The 17,705-nt window shown below is 37.6% G+C and overlaps 1 protein-coding gene across 1 annotated transcript in view; it reads right to left on the minus strand.

Moving 5' to 3' along the window:
- The window catches only part of tho2 (THO complex subunit 2-like protein), a 46,345-nt gene extending 28,929 nt beyond the window's left edge, over positions 1–17,416 (minus strand). Inside the window, exons 1-13 of the mRNA XM_088277694.1 lie at positions 17,302–17,416; positions 16,953–17,118; positions 15,408–15,649; positions 14,836–14,969; positions 12,909–13,162; positions 11,444–11,584; positions 9,787–9,980; positions 9,027–9,192; positions 6,222–6,391; positions 4,895–5,118; positions 2,364–2,598; positions 1,595–1,712; positions 1,223–1,510 (exon numbers count right to left, since the gene is read on the minus strand). Coding sequence (XP_088133820.1) covers positions 1,223–1,510; positions 1,595–1,712; positions 2,364–2,598; positions 4,895–5,118; positions 6,222–6,391; positions 9,027–9,192; positions 9,787–9,980; positions 11,444–11,584; positions 12,909–13,162; positions 14,836–14,969; positions 15,408–15,649; positions 16,953–17,118; positions 17,302–17,363 — 2,394 coding nt within the window. The 5' untranslated portion in view covers positions 17,364–17,416. The remainder of the gene's footprint in view (positions 1–1,222; positions 1,511–1,594; positions 1,713–2,363; positions 2,599–4,894; positions 5,119–6,221; positions 6,392–9,026; positions 9,193–9,786; positions 9,981–11,443; positions 11,585–12,908; positions 13,163–14,835; positions 14,970–15,407; positions 15,650–16,952; positions 17,119–17,301) is intronic.
- Between the last annotated feature and the right edge of the window lie 289 nt (positions 17,417–17,705).

Here is a 17,705-nt window from a genome sequence, read left to right on the forward strand (position 1 = left end):
TTTTTTAAATAAACTAAATATTTTTCAAATGTAGAAAATATCTTCGGGTTTTACCTAAAAAGATCTGTTGCACAGTAAAAAGTTCAATAAGTGGCTTAATATTTATTTTTAATACATTGTATTATATTTTTAAACTTTAAAAACATTCTCTTGTAAATTCAAGTTTTTTGATTTACGACGTTCTTGAAAGGAGTGAGCGACATGGCTAGGGCACTCAGGTTGCATACCCATACTCGAATAAGCTTGATAAGCGGTACACTGCTAATATGCGCGAGTCTTTCGAGGACAGCGTAGTCTGTAGCTTTGAAAGCTTTCGCTACATTCTTAGGTCCGGTATAGAGACTCTTGATTTCCATTCACACCCATCCATTCAAAAACTTTGTAAAAATTATATTCCATATTCTGTAATTATATTAACCATTCCAAGAGTACAATAATTGATTTCTGACATTCTCTGGGGAGTGAGTTCTTTTTAGATATTTTTTTTTACGAAATCTATGTATTATGAAGATAGAAATTATTTAAAAATAATAAATAAAAAAACTCACCATTTCCAGGTTTTATTTAACGACAAAATTACACAGATGTCATTGCTATGCAAGTTACATCATACAAAATGACAGACGGACTTCGACGTTCATTAAAGTCGATACTCCTTTGAGGAAAATTCGCACTGATGCATTTACGTCCATCATCCGGAAAGGTTAATCAACTCAACAGAAATGATGTATCTTTTTATACAAAGGGAATATGGAAATCTGGACATTTACAGGAATTAAAAAGCGTCACTAGATGGTTTAAGTGACCACTAGATACACTGTGTAATGTTCGCCATTCTGCCCATCATAAATTAGAAAGGCCCTTTGGCAAACAACATACATTACATGGCACATTTGGTAAGGAGCTAGAATGGATCCTAAAGTGAGTGCTGAGATGTACCTTGATGGGAGGTACATTCCATAGTACAGTACGTAGGGTGCTAGGATGGATCCAAAAGTGAGTGATGAGATGTACCTTGATGGGCGGTACATTCCATGGTACATTTTACGTGGGGTGCTAGGATGGATCCTAAAGTGAGTGATGAGTTGTAACTTGATGGGCGGTACATTCCATGGTACACTATGTAGGGTGCTAGGATGGATCCTTAAGTGAGTGATGAGATGTACCTTGAAGGGCGGTACATTATATAGGGTGCTAGGATGGATCCTAAGGTGAGTGGTACCTCTATGGGCGGCAGCCTGGAGGAGTACTCGGTGTGCGAGTGCGTGGCGGCGAGGAAGGCCCCGAACTGCACGAGCGCGTCCTGGCACTGGTCGATGAGGCGGCCCACCAGCTTGAGGTGCGGGCGCGGCGCCCCCTCCGCTCCGCCGCTCAGGTAGGCGCAGCAGTGCCGCTGCTGCGCCGCCAGCAGGCACAGCGCCGCGTCCAGCCCCGACCCGCCCGACACCAGCGCCTCCTTCAGCCGCTGCGACGACTTCTTCGTGTTGCGCACCTGGCAGAAGTACCCCGCCTGCAACACACGTCCCCATTCACTATCTTACAACATCGCCCTATACACCGTCGGGTGCGGATCAGGGTTAGAAGAAGACTGTACCTCGCCACGCAGCAGTTCACCACCAGCCATGGCATCCAACTGTTCGGCTGTCATTTCTTCAGCCGCTTCGATCCCCGCCATCTTCTGAACGATCTCCTTCAGTATAAGAAGGTCCAAACTGTAAATTGAATGAGGACAAGTTCATACCGCAATTAAACTACATATTTAACATTTCCCTTCTAGTGCTAAAAACTTCCATGTGCAACGGTGATATGTATTTTGTAGACCATGTAAAAAACTACACCAGGAAAATGTGAATATTTCTAAATGTTGTTTTTATTGACCATAATTGAAGCTGAAATGTGACAGTTTTGTAATGATAGCTCTGGCAAGTATCTAAAAAATGAGAGAAAAAAATACATCATCGCAAGTAGCCGCCATAGCTGGCGTTGCGACACATCCACCACGAAGGACGACTTGTTCACTACTAAAAGGAGAATGGCGGAAACAGTATCAAGCCGCGTGCGCGTGTAAGCAAAGCGCGGTACGCACGCACACACTGAGAAATGTTTGTGTATTGGTGATATCCCCGATTTTTCACAAGTTATTTATTTCTATCGCTACAAATGAATAACTTTATATTTTAATACTTTTATGTAATACATTGTGTTACGAAGGAATACAAAAATTCCGAGCCCGTATCTTTTATATGTATCAATATTCTCATTATTAGAGTCGAATTGTAGTAAATGCATATCACCAGGAAGGAAAGGTCAAACTATTAAAGATTGCCATGTACCAATGGGACAGGGAAAGTTGACTTTCTCACCTCTTCTGCGCCTTGAGCTGGTTGACCACAAACTGCAGCAGCGCGGTGAGGTCGATGGCGTACTTCTTGCAGGCGGCCCCGCAGAAGGCGGCCAGCCCCTGCAGCCAGGGGGCCGCGCTGGAGCCGTCGGGCTGCACGCGGGCGCGGCGCCCCCCGCCCAGCGCCTCCACCAGGCAGTAGCCCAGCATGTCGTACGAGAGCGACGTCAGGTACTTGAGCGACTCCACCACGGGACCTGGGGGACAGATCCGTCGCAGATTGTCAATATTCTGGACTTTTGGGACTCTTAACTTCCAATAAGATCATTCTTTCATTTATTGGTTCGGCAGTCACTTTGTGGTAAAATCTATCCATTTTTAAATTAATGTTTTACTTAGTAAATACCACTATTATTCATATTATTTTTTGACATCTCATCAAAGATGAAGAAGAATATGGAAGTCTGGGCATTTACGGGGCTGACGACCGTCATAGGCTGGTTTAAGTGATCACTTTACACACGTGTAACATTCACCAATTCTACCCATTATTGACAACCACACTACTCAAATTCTTGGAAGTTCTATATATATAAACCAATTTAGAAACTTTGTTCTTGAATCACTAGAACTTCACTAGAGACATCTATTGGTGAAATGTAAAGAAGCTTTTTTTTTACCAAGCAGAAACTCTTATATTAGTATGTGAGATCCGAATCCTGGATTATAATCACACACATGAGAAACGCCAGAAAATACCATTTTCATTTTTATTATTAAGCTTATAATTTGACCAGATAATTTATTTACAACATTTTGAGTGTGTCCAAATACTTGTTCACAAAATCTGGATTATCTCCAATTACAGGAGTTATTTTCATATTATTTTTTGACATCTCATCAAAGATGAAGATGTCTTCATCTTTGATGAGATGTCAAAAAATAATATGAAAATAACTCCTGTAATTGGAGATAATCCAGATTTTGTGAACAAGTATTTGGACACACTCAAAATGTTGTAAACCACTATTATTATTAAAATCTACTGTGACACGTGTTTCAATGCATTCCGCATCATTTTCAAACACCGTATGTGACACATACAAACACATACGGTGTTTGAAAATGATGCGGAATGCATCGAAACATGTGTCGCAGTAGATTTTAAGAAATAGTGGTATTTACTAAGTAAAACATTAATTTAAAGATCATTCTTCTTCTATATACCTTCGCTGTATTGGATTAATGCATTATTATTATTATGATTACCATCAATCCGTGAATACAACGCCGAGTACCCTGGCTATAGCAGCTTTTATCCTTTTTAGAAGTAAAACAAATGTTTTTTACTACTTTATTTTATAATAATGACTAGTTTCGGAAGCTATGCTTCCATCTTCAGGTATTATCCTTTTAAACTAACTAACTAACTAACCATCACGCCGCTTCTCCGCAGGGGTAAGCAGAGAGAATAGAACGCCACACCACTCTGTCTTTGCAAACATTCTTCGCCTCTTCCACGTTCATGCATCTCCTCATACATACCCGCCGATTATTATGACTCCTAACCTATTATCCTTTTCCTCGCATATAAAGTACCAATTATTCCTCTTCTGTTTTTTTCCATATAGCAGTGATGTCTCTCACCCTGCATTTCTTAACTTACTTTATCCATGTCTCATTAACTGTTAAGAGTGAGAATCGATATATCAACTCTGGTATACTTTGCCAAAATGTGGCCATCGATATACCGATCAGTGTATTTTGGCAGTCAAGCTGGGAGGTTGTGTCGCCGCATGCTCGTTTCTAAAGTTTTGATTTGTAAATAATATTTGAAAACAGTAAAAAAAATATGTTTTTTGTGAAAACCTATTGTTTCCCCCCTTCCAATGAATTTAAAATGGACTCTTCTATCATATCGCTCACTCCTTTCAAGAACGTCATAAATCAAAAAATTTGATTTTTCAGGAGAACGTTTTTAAAGTTTAAATATATAATACAATGTATTAAAAATAAATATCAAGCCACTTATTGAACTTTTTACCGTGCAACAGATCTTTTTAGGTAAAACCTGAATGTTTTTTCTCCATTTGAAAAATATTTAGTATATTTAAAAAAATAATTAAACAATACCTTTTCTTCAAAATGCAACAAAAAACACTTTTGCCTTGTAGCGAATAAATATTAATTAAAAAATATGCCTCTTTTGCTGGTATATAGTACATTTTCTGGGCATTTCGAAAACATGCACAACTGAAAATTGACCATTTTTGATTTATGACGTTCTTGAAAGGAGTGAGCAATATGAGAAAAAATGTCAACACTAAAACAGTTAAGTGACCGGATCCCAATCTCACTCACTTATGCTGACCTGTTTACTGGATCACTGAATCGAAGATTCGTGGATTCATTGATATTAAATCGTGGACTGAGGAGCTAAGCAAAAGGTCACTAGAAATTTGCTGTTGATAATCCTTATGCAGTATCCAACGCACCAATCGGTATTGACAAGGAATAGTTAACATTTTTATATAGTAGCGCAGTAAGAATTACCGATGAGGTTGTCGTATATCTGAATCTGCAGCAGCACATAGTCGAAGAAAAAAGCGGGCGCCGCGTGGCTGAGCTTGCCAATGAGGCGGCCCTGCGGCTTCACGTTCTCCTTGCTGACCCTCTTCATGATGGCCTTGATCTGCCTCTGGGCGTCCGCCCTCCGGCGCAACAGCACGGCGTGGCGTAGCGGGGCCTCGTTTTTCCAGCGCGCATACAGGCAATACCTGAACCAGAAATGTTTGAACATATTAACAAAGTATAAGGAAGAAACAGAAATGTTTCATATTAACAAAGTAATGGATACATGTATCCGTTTACATCGCAAGATAAGTGTTGCATTTACAAGCGGCCCTTGACTTTCGAAAGCTTGATTTTCGCGCAGTTCGATGTTTTGCACATTTTACTGTTCCCTTATTTTTGACTGTCCCTCAGGTGTTGCCAAAATAGTAATTGCTATATTTAAACGTTTTTATATAAGATTTTTGAAGAAATTAATGCCACGCAATTAACAATAGTCCGAAATAAAATAAATCTACATTAAGACTTTCTTGAAAAAAAATATGCCCGCAAAAGATCTGCGATCATTTAAACCCTGAAGAATCTCAGGAAACTTTAATCTCTGAATTGTTTTTAATAGTTTTATAACATAATTGTGGAATTGTTTAATTGGCTTTTTTTTTAACGTAACTATTTTTTGTCAATGTAATGTAATGTATATTATTGTTAATGTAACTATTATTTTATATCATTTTTTTTATATGTAAGCTGTATGATTCCCGAATAAATAAAAAAATTTAAAAAAAAACTATCACAAATGAAATAGTTTGAATGATGAATGAAGTGAACTTGGACGCCAACAAGGGGGGCATTCAACAATTTCTTGACAAATTAGTAAAGAAAATTTCTAATTCATCCTAATTCTTATTAATGTAACTATTATTATGTATTTTTATTAACGTAACTATTTTTGTTAATATAATGTAATGTTTATTATTGTTAATGTATTTTTTTTGTACAATTCACAACTCCCGAACAAAAAATAAAGTAAAAAATAAAATAAAATAATTCCTAATTTGTTTTGTTATTCGATTATGTACATATGCACCTTTTTCTGTTTGTGTCACGTCAGGTCCCCTTGATGTCAGCTATCATTTGTGAGTAATTGTCCTGTTTACGTATGCCATTGATAAATAAATACAAAACTGAAGATAATCAAATGGTGTTTTTTTAATACATGATACACTACTTTCGCACATATTTTCAGGAACCAATTATATGTGAAAGTCGAGGGCCGGCTGTATAGGTTAAGACAGTAGATAAACGCTACCTGAACTGGTAGGTGTAGAGTTTGAGGAGACTGTACACCTCCTCGGCCATGCAGCAGTTGCAGTCCATGTAGGACAGAGCCGGCAGGACGGCACTGTCCAGGATTGAGAGCACTTCTAGTCGCAGTGGATCTCCGGCAACCGAGCGGGCAGAGCGACAGAGTCGGACAATCTGGACAGATAAATAATTAAAACATTTCAGATGGGTATTTTTTTTACGCCTTCGGACCGCTGACGACGGGATTTGATGATTATGTACATATAGTTAAGACCTTAACCGGTTAACTACCAAAAGCGTCTTAAGACACATAATTTTCTGTGAATGGAGCGCCGCTCATACAAAAATTACTTCTTAAGACACGCCGTTTTAAATGGGCTTTTACTAAAGAAGATCAATTATTTAAAATGTACAAATATATTGAACACATAGTGACATCTATTGAGAATATCTTTGCATACTTAGAATTGAAACAGAATTTGTTTATACCACTTTAAACGTAAATTAAAGAGAGCTTTGTCGTCGGAACAACTGATGGCGCTCAGGGTTGTCCAATAATCCCCGAGTTGCCGTCACTGCCTAATCTGATGACAGAGATTTTAGTGTCGATTCTGATGATTTTTAATTTTTTTAAATCATAGTGTGTGTGTGTGTATACTTTTAATATTTAACTAACATAAACAATTACTTTTGACATAATTTAGTTTTCATATTTTCTATGACAAATTTTGTGACGACCCTCCACCATGAACAATTAATTTTATGACTATGGATAAATGACTGTTGACTGGCGCTGTAAGCGACGTCATCGCGTACCCCGTGCAGCGGCCCAGAAAAGGAACTCTGGGCGCGCGGCGGGCGAGACGGTTGCCCGCCACACTGCGGCCCGAAGAAGGGATTTTGTGTATATGTAAGCGACGTCATCGCGTACCCCGTGCAGCGGCCCAGAAAAGGAACTCTGGGCGCGCGGCGGGCGAGACAACTGCCCGCCACACTGCGGCCCGAAGAAGGGATTTTGTGTATATTTAATTAGCTTAGGGACCTCGGTATGTGTACGCAATGTACTGCCCCCTCAATAAAGACTATAATGTGTCGCTTTCGGGGGTGGTCTTTGCCCATACCGAGGAGAATTAAGCTCTAGGCTAGGTTAAGTTACTTTTAGGAAAATAGTTAATAGTTAAAATATAATTCTTTGTTGTAAAGGCACCGGTACGGTACAGAAATGTAGCCCGTCCGGTGCCTCTAAGAGAGAGACAGAGATATGGCTGTCTCTTTCCCCCGGCCGCTGATTGGCTGTACTTTCCCACTGTCGGGCGGTACGCGATCACGGCCGGGTATATAGAGGGCGCATTTTGCGACAATAAAGCAGTTCAGTTCTAACACCGAAACTTGTTATTACTCCTCCGCTCCCGATCTCTGAAACCTCGCCGCGCCGCCAGCCTGAACCGCTTCGCCTCTTTGCACCGATTCACGGACCTGTTTCGGAAAGCCCTTTTCAGGGCTATAGAGGTTGACTTGTCGGTGCAGCGCTTTGTACCCAGCTTACAACTGGGTACAGCGGTTGCGGCCATCGCGTCATCAAGCGGTATTTACGCCACCGCCAAACCGCCGGGACTTGCCCCTTCTTGCGCCGCAGAGGAGACCAGAATTTATACAGTCTTGTGCGGACGGAAGACGTCTCGTACAGGCGCGCTCTTCTTTTATTTGGTAAGTTTTATAAATAAACGTTATTACACTTTCAATAACAATATGTTTAGAAGGTTTTATTTTTGTGGTAAAATTTGCGGCGCGCTGGGTACCGCCATACATGTACCTGCCGGCAGTTAAAAGGTTAAAAAAGAGAGTGGTATATAATATTCATATAAAAACATTAAATGTGTAATTCCTTCTTTTCTGACTTTGAAATGAGGCCGGCGCACAAGGTAAAAATACTCTTCCCGTCCTAAAGCATCAATCGACCAAACGGGCATACCTTTCCAGTCCTTAGTGTGTTGTTACAACATTTTAAGTGTATCCGAATACTTCTTAAAAAATCTGAGTTTTCTCCGCCTAGGAGTTATTTTTTTACATCTCAACATACATGAAGAAGAATATGGAAGTCTGGGTGTTTACAGGGCTTATGACCTGTCATAGGCTGGTTAAGTGATCATTTTACACACCATTCTACTTATGATTGACAACCACACTACTATGGTTTTTGTACTCCTACATATATCATTAATCTCATGACGTTGTACATATGAATACATATTCGCAAGAGCCATTTATGTTGGATTGAGAAAGCTTTTATTTAGCAGAGACCCTTTTTGGGTGTGCAAGTTCCGATCCCCGGATTATTTCTACATACTGGGAAACGACTGAAAACATGATTATTAATTTTATGCAGCTTATAATCTGACATTTCGAATGTGTCCAAATACTTATGTTCACAAATCTTGATTTTCTGCATTTAGGAGTTATTTATTATATTTAAAAAAAAAAACATAATTATAATAATAATTGACACTGGCAGAAACATCCTTTCACTGGGTGACTGCCAAATATATTTTTTTAAAGGTTTAAAAATCGCATCACCAATAAAATAGTCTTTGGTCCCAAGTAGGACCCAAATTGTAACGAACAGCAGTTATTCAATTAGACTACACAAAACGCCAGTGTGCGCGAATGAGATTTTTAGAGTATTGAACTTGAAAATTGCTCAACCACCTGACCCCAACCTCTTTGAACTGCTAGTCTGTTTCCATACTAAGTGAAAGAGATAATCGTAATCTAAGTTGAATCGAAGTTAAGACATTGGCAACTTCCATACCTTGTACATGAGTACGGGATCGGTGTGCAGGGCTGGACCCAGGTTGGCGAGCGCCGGAACCACCACGTCCCGAAGGTCCTCCAGTTTCTGCGCTTGCGGAACGGCCAGCTTGTTACTCAACGGCTGAACTGGCTTGGACTTTATCTTTGGCGCAATAGGACAATACCTGCACAAGTACATCCAATTAACATATTTCAGACAGGTATTTTTTACGCCTGCGGACTGCTGGCGATGGGATTTGATAATTATTTACATATAGTTAACACATTAACAAAGAGATTGGTTTATAATATTCATGTTAAAAATTTGGATAATTCCTTCTTTTCTGCCTTTGAAATAAGGCCGGCGCAGAAGGTAAAAATATCCTTTCCGTCCTTAAGCATGAATTGACCGAACGGGTAGAAATACCTTTCCCATCCGAAGTGTGTTAATAATTTAATTTTTTTTTTAAATGAAAAATATTTGTGTTTTTATTATATATAAAAATTCTTTTTATTTCTGTTATATAACAATTTCATTTTATTTCTGTGAGCCTAAGTGGCTCATTATTATAAATAGGTATCAAATTGCGGTAGAGTGGGTTCGAACCGAGAAACTCTTATCTCAACAGTCCGCGACACTAACCACAGGACCACAACCCCGCACAATGGGACAGAGAAAACAATATTGATATCTAAAATAATTCAAATCAAAAGACAAAGGCATTTGGAAGGCGAGACTGCTGAGTATATATAGGGGATGGATGGTGGCCTAGTCTTACTGTATGTATAGGGGGTGGATGGTGGCATGGAGCATGCGGCACAGCGCCTTGGTGGCGGGAGGGTGCGCGGAGGCCCGGTAGTCGGGCAGGCGGGCCGACAGCGCGCTGAACCCGCTCCAGCACCCCACGCGGAGCAGCGCCGCGCCCAGCTGCAGCTTCTGGTTGGTCGGCTCCGGGGAGACAATGTTCCGCTCCTGAAAGTTCTCATTGTTGTTAACATTGTTTGCGGGAAACACTAAACTAGTAACCGGGCGGGACGTATAAATACGTCAAATGTAAACAATATCGGGTATTTATTTATTTTTAATTTCAATTTATTTATTCATTTCAATAAATATATACATTACAAACTATAAAAAAAAAATTAAATTGTATACATTAAAAATACATAAAAAATAAAATATGTGCAAGAACTATTGCTAAAGGTGTAGAAGATTCCCGCTTCGGAAAACTCCTTTAGACACATGGAACAGATCAATATCCAATGAGATATTGTTCAACGTAGCGGTGGCTTTTCCTACAGGCATAACCATCGGCAGATTGGTCCTGTGTATAGGAATGTGAAACAATCTATGTCGACGCTGTCTTAGGTAACTATCGGGAACATGCAGACCAATGTTACGGATAATTTCAGGATTATCGATCATACCGCGCAATAATCGATAAAAATGCGTAATCAAATACACATACAGGTACAGGTAGTACAAATGAATATGTCTTGTAAATATATGTTGCGCCCTGGAACGGGCGGGACCTATATTTTCCAACAACAAGGGTACTTAGTCTTCAATACATGTTTCGACATTAATTATTTTCTATTTGTTTGTAATTTTCTATTTTCCTTTGTGATTTATATTTAAGTATAAAAAAAATATATATTTCATAGTCTTTTAATTTATTAGCATGAATAAAATTCATAAAATCATGTACACCAGGTGCGACGTACTGACACGTCCTAGTAAAATAGTTTGCGCCCGTTGTATATTGCGTAATTAGAAAGTGAACTCCCAGGTTAACAGGTTAAAAGCGTCTATTACACACTGTTGGCAGAGAGCGGGAGACGCTTACAAGCGTTCTATTTGCTTATTTTTGGTGAAGCGCGAGAGACGACAAAAAACATTACAGGTCGGAATTGGATTTGCGATTACTTGTGATTAGCATACTGAGGGTTGCGCAGCAGACTGAGTACAATTAGAGCAGGGGTTGATGAAAAAACTGCCTGAGAATAATGTTTCAACATATTTCTATATTTACTTTTGCAAGGGAATGATAACGAGGCAAATAATGCAGCAAACAACTGTTACCGAGAAAAAGAGATTCAGCTGACTCAAGAGTCATAAAAAAAGGTGACTTAGAATAGTCACTGATAACAATTCATAGGCAACCAATATGGCCTTGAGAAGGCTTAAAGGAAGGCCAGAAGACTGTGGAATCCTTGAGCAATAATCCTAAGAAGCAGACATGAACTAAGACAATATAAGTAACTTTTTAGCAAAACATGCCAAAATTCCGAAAAAACCTGGTTCGACCCTGGAATATGAATTTTTGCAGCCTAATAAATGAAAGACTTTTCTTCTTGAACCATTTACTACACATTTTAATTTTTTGATGATGTTAATGCATTAACTTAGGAATAAAGAGAAAATTTTGCAAATACCTGCGGAGTTTCCTTAAGTTCTTTCTCTTCTTCTCCTGGTTGCTTGTTGGTACAGATGATGGACATTTTCCTCACATACTCTTGGGCATCTTTCATCTCCTTCTCGCACTCTTTCCAGATCACAGAATCATTTGGTTTAAGCTGAAACAAAACGAAACAGATTCATAGAAAAAATACAAACATTTATTGTTTGCAGTGTCTCTGTTTATCCATTGTTATTCTATGGGCCCAAATTAAGACCCAGATGGTACAAAGGACACCACAACGAATCGATGCGATGTTAACTTGATAATCTACTGTATGAAAGCAAGACCATTCGTTCATCATTTTAGATTCTTAAATTTAAACAAGACTAAAGTGGCATGCGGTGGTTTGACTTTGTGAGGAATGAAGAGATAAGGCGTAGGAAGCAGCAAATCTTGGTCACAACTGTCGTCAAGAAAAGGCGATTCAGTTGGCTTGGCCATGTACTCCGCATGCCTCCTGAGAGCCTTAATCAGGCTTGCCTCTTTTACAAGGCATCAGGTTCGCGTCGCCCAGGACGACCACTACTGACAATTCGTCGGCAGTTCTCGTCAGAACTTCGGGACGCGGATCTGACTTGAAGGACTGAAGGGAGCTGGCAGCTGACAGAAAAGCCTGGAGACAGTTTGTGAACTCCATATGCTCCTAGGGAGCGGATATGGTTTAATAATAATAATAAAGTGGCAATGGGCAGGACATATTGCGAAACAAGACCCCATGAGGTGGACGCCCAAAATTTAAAGATGGAGACCTTGGGAGAATAAAAGATGGGTCAGAAGACTTCAAAAAAGATGGTCTTATGACAAAGTCGCTGTGGGGAGTAAAAACTAGCTGCAAGCAGCAACCGGCCAAAAAAATGGAAGGATACGGAAGAGCCCTATATCCAGCAGTGTAGGACAGAGGGCTAAAGAAGAAATTAATAGTTTTCATTTTTATTTTTAAGAAGTATAAATATCCTTCTTTATGATGTTTGTCTAAGTTTTTGCATATTTTTTGAATACCATATATATATTTACGACCATGATACACGATTTACACACAACGAAGGTTTGATAGTCCCAAGAATTAACAGTAAATATGGGAGTCAAACACTGCAATATATCGTTCCGAACATTTTTAATTTGTTGCCGACGGATGTTAGAGGTCAAAATAAAATATGGAACAAAGGCAAAATAAAGGAATGGGTAAATGATCAAGAGTTCATTTTATGAAAATTGTAAAATGTTTATTTTCTTAATTTTTTTCTCTTTTTGTGTGTATATGAGGTTAAAATCGTTAAAAACAATTAAAAATGTATTAAAAAATAACTCCACCGACAAGACACAAGGTGGCTTGGTGGGTCTCTGCAAAAAAAAAGTTCTAAATATGTAAAAATTGTGATTTAAATTAATGTACACATTTAAATAAAATAAAAAATATTGGAATAGAGTTTGCCACTCACCCACTGGTAGATGTCGTCCAGGGCGATGAGGGAGTGCTGCAGCAGCAGGGCGAGCACGGTGTAGAGCCCCGCGGGGGCGCCGGCCGGGTCCTCGGCGTGGCCGGCCAGCTTGAAGCCGAGCACCTCGCAGATGATGCGCGCGTCGCCCATGTACGAGCGCACCAGCGGGATGAACAGCTCCTCCTGCTCCGGCCGGGACTCAAACGACTCCAGGATTATGTCCAGCACGCGGTTCGGATCCAGGTTGAAACATCCTGAGGGACAGACGACCCGCAAATCATTCAATCAAATGGACTATGGACATTTCAAATGAAAATTTCATTTGTGTTATTTATTGTTTCGGCATTCACTTTATAGAAAGACTAATTAAATTATACATAGATAAAACACTTGTTTACCACTTGAGTATTATATTTTAATAACTAGTTTCGGAAGCGCATGTTTGAATATACAACAAGGTTTATATTCAAATCCGTAGATGGAACCATCTGTACGGCTGTCCAAACTTAAAACACAGTAAGGGACATTTTTTATGTAGTACATTTTTTTTTGCATTTTTTGACTAAGTAGAATCTACTTAGTACAAAAATGCAAAAAAAACCTACTACAAAAAAAATGTCCCTTACTGTGTTTTGAGTTTGGACAGCCGTGTAGCTTCTAAGACTAGTTAAAATATAATCTCAAGTGGTAAAAAATAAGTGCTTTATTTATAATTTAAATTTTACTTGGAAAAAACCACTATTTCTTAACACGCATTGTTGTCGGGCGGTTTTTTTAATCAACCCCGACCCTAATTATACTCAATTTAAGATTTACTTAGTAAATATCACTATTTCTTGGTAAAGTTTCTATTACTAAGTAAAACTAAAATTAAAAATGGATAGATTTTATCACAAAGCGACTGCCGAATCAATTAATGAAATTATACTCGGCCAGTCTGCCGCCCGACCCTCAGTATACTAATCACAAGTTAATGGGAATTCAATTCCGATATGTACAATGTTTTTTAGCATTTCTTGCACTCTACTTTTACTAAAAGTAAGTAAATAGAACGCTTATAAACGTCTCCCGCTCTCTACCAATGACAGAAATAAATAAAAAATAATATTGGAATTAAAATCATAATAATTATTACGAAAATTATGTTTTAATTATGAAATAACACAGGCCAACATACATTTCGAAGTTTGAATATATTTTAATATTGCTATTTTTGTCTGTATTTGTAGGGCAAAGAAAATCGTATGCTATATTTATGGACACATTGGAATCAAAATCATAATAATTATTATTGAAATTGTGATTCAATTATGAAATAACACACGCCAACATACATTATGAAGTTTGACTATATTTTATTATTGTTATTTTTGTCTGTGTTTGTAGGGCAAACAAAATTGTATGCTATATTTGTGAACACAGCTGTGGGATTGTTATAAAACTGAAAAGTTGTATGTGACACATAAAGTAAATTAATTCCATAAAAAAAATTTATTTAGGTACATTGAAACAAGTCCCGTGATTAAATAAATATTAGTGATTCTTAATTAATTTTGACCTCTTGAGAATTGAGCCTAGGACCTCCAGCACCCTAACGCGATAACCACTATATTATTCATTCAAACCCTTATCCTCACTCAATGGTGCATAGGGCACTGCATCATATAAACGCAGTGTTATTTTGATCATTAACACGAATGAAAGGTGATCAGCCCTCCGCTTCAGATACCAGTCCAGGGTAATATTGAATAAATATTACAGTGAAAAAATCACTTATATTTATTTGACCCTCCCTGGGAATCGAACCCGGGACCTCCAGTACGGTAGCCGACCGTGCTGACCATTACACTACGGAGGCGGACTATGGAGTACTAGGAGAGTATGGAGTCAGAAAACTTGCAAATAAAGGATGTCTTCATATACTTGCCTATTAATGACTTGATTATTTCTAGAATACTTTTGGAGTCAATCTTTCCTGAAATTTCTTGATTCAATTCCACTATCAACTTGGCATATCCTTCACTCTCTTCCCTAAACAGGTTGAACTTGCGCTGCTTGTAACTAGAAAATAAATTAAACCAATGTTAAAAATTTGGAACAAAGGCAAGGTAAAGGAATGGGTAAACGATCAAGAGTTGATTGATATTGTAAAATTAGTTTATCATTTTCGTCCACATCCGTAAGGTAAGACAAATGCCACCACAAAAAATGAATGTGTGTATTTAAATATATATAGTTTTTAACAAATAAATAAAACAACAAAGTTATAATTAACAAATAAAACGAAGAACAAGATTATTTTATTAAAATTAAACACTTGAATATACCACTTTAATGAGTTTTATTTTATTTACGACTAGTTTCGAAAACGACAGATGTTTTCATCTTCTGGTATAAATTAAAACTTGAAGAACAAGATTATAAAACAAAATAAAATATTCTATTTTAGTATTGTGTATTTTTTTAATGTATATGTATATTTTATATATATGTACTTACTAAAGTTTAGTTTTGATTTTGATAAACTTGGTATAAAAGTTCTTGTTTTTGAGAGTTCCCACATCCTGAAGGGTGTCTATTTCTAGTCGTTCTTTCAACAATTTGTCGGGAATAAACTTTTCCGTTTCCCTTACGATGTAGCAAAATTTGCTTCTTTCTTCTGTAGCTGTTTCTGAGCAAGTTTCCGAGTCAATAATGCAGGCAACGTCCAAAATTATAGAAGGCAAATCCGTATGAAGATTCTGCAAAACAAAAAAAAATGTGAGAACATATTTTTCAAGGTCATCATGAAATAAAAGGCAAGCAAATTGATATTATTATCAACTGAAACAAGGTAACAGATGTGGCTCAAAGAATTGGAGAACAAAAGTTGAACTGGGCAGGTCATGTAGCATGTATGGGCGTTTGTCCACTACACGGAATTACACGGAATTTTCCATCCGGCCTGTCAGTTAGCGTTTTAAAACGATGATTGGCTTGGATTTGCTTGTGCTTTTGTCCATCTTTCTTCGGATCGGTGCTCTTGATCGGTGCGTGAACACGTTGCGCGTAAATTCCATCACGCTAAACTGGCGTACCGGACTGCCGGACAGTAAAATTCCGGGTAGTGGACAAGCGCCCTATGTCTGAATAAAGATGGACGAAAAAGGTGCCTGACTGGAGGCCTAGAACAGGACGCAGAAGCGTGGGTAGGCCCCAGAAAAGATGCTTATAAGGCATTAAAAAAATTGTTCACAAATGTCAAATATGATGACGTACTATGCCATTTACAAAAATTATAACATTTTCCCATAGGGGGATTAATTTTGCGCCATCCTGTCTATCAACATAGAAATTTGGACAAAACCTCTGTTTATATCATTTTAATTTTGATAATAATTAACGATATGATAATAAAATGATAATTATGATAAAAATTAATTATGAAATTATTTTACACATTGCTTGATAATACCCCCTGCAATGATAGCTAAAATGTCAGCTATTGAGAGCATCCACAAACAATGGCATGATAGTTCAGAAAAAACTATTACAAGATCTAACATTGCAACATCCTTTACATTGGTTGCATGTAAAAAATTAAAATAAAACATTTTCCTCAATGTGCTATGATACTATTGAAATCTAAGAGGGAACTAAGTTATAATAAATAAAACATGTACGTTTTATTTCTAATTTTAAGTGTTGATCCTAATTTTTTAACTAAAAATAATCATATGAATTTACACTTCACCTGTTTTCACAAATAGGCAAAAGCCATACTGAGGGATTATGAAAGAGAAGAGAAAATCATTCAAATAAACAAAACATAACATCAAACCTTTCTCATACATTGGGTATTAAATATATTTTCACGTAAATATGCAAGTGAAGCGAAATAATGATAATAAATAGTTGTCATTAACTTGTTTACTTTGAAGAAATATTACGAAAAATTAATTATCCGCAAGATTGACATAAGGTCTTATGACAGGGTCCCTGAAAATTCAAACAGAAATATCAGCTCTACAGACTAATTGAATAAAACACGTATATTCTACTTACGCTGATTTCTCCGAGCGTATTGACAACAGCCTCTTTCCTGAGGTTGCCGCGAACACCCTTCACAAACAGTTCGTACAACGCTCTGGATATGCCGGTTAATTTACCGGTTTTACTAAGTAAAGGAGTTTTGTCAGGATCTTTTATGTAAGATTTAAAAACCTTCATGCTGAAATAAAATATATAAAATAAGCCCAAATATTTACAATGTAAATTACCAAAACACACGTGATGAACGCGAATATACGCCAAACAAGGCGGAATGTCAGATATCTTCGGAGAATGATATCAAAACACTCAAATTTAAGTACATGTACAATTTAAACATAAAATTGTTGGTTCATTGACTTACAATTCTGATTTCCCCGTTTTGTCCCACGATTCCCATATTCCGGGTCCCCAATCGGTAGCCATTTTTTATTTTTATGAATTTTTGGGCAAAATAATGGCAAAGAAAACGTTAAAACATCTTAATTGTTATCTATGGTTAAGTGTATAAACAAAGGTGTTGCTATTACATTAAATTTAAATAAAATACGTAAGTACTTGCCTTCCTAAAATAATAAAAATTAAAGTTTTTATTCATAGATGGCAGTAATTACATGATTTTAATATCGAGAGGGCATACTTGCAGAACGCATTGAAAAATGAAGTCAAAATAGAAAAGTTTATTTTAGGCATTCTTAAACCCTACTCTTTTATTTTGATGATTTGACTGCTTATTAATTTTAAATTATATACATGTATTTTAAAGAA

Source organism: Brachycentrus maculatus, unplaced genomic scaffold (genome assembly GCF_059751285.1).
Source record: "Brachycentrus maculatus isolate JH-2025_06_01 unplaced genomic scaffold, ASM5975128v1 h1tg000049l, whole genome shotgun sequence".
NCBI classification, from domain to species: domain Eukaryota; kingdom Metazoa; phylum Arthropoda; class Insecta; order Trichoptera; family Brachycentridae; genus Brachycentrus; species Brachycentrus maculatus.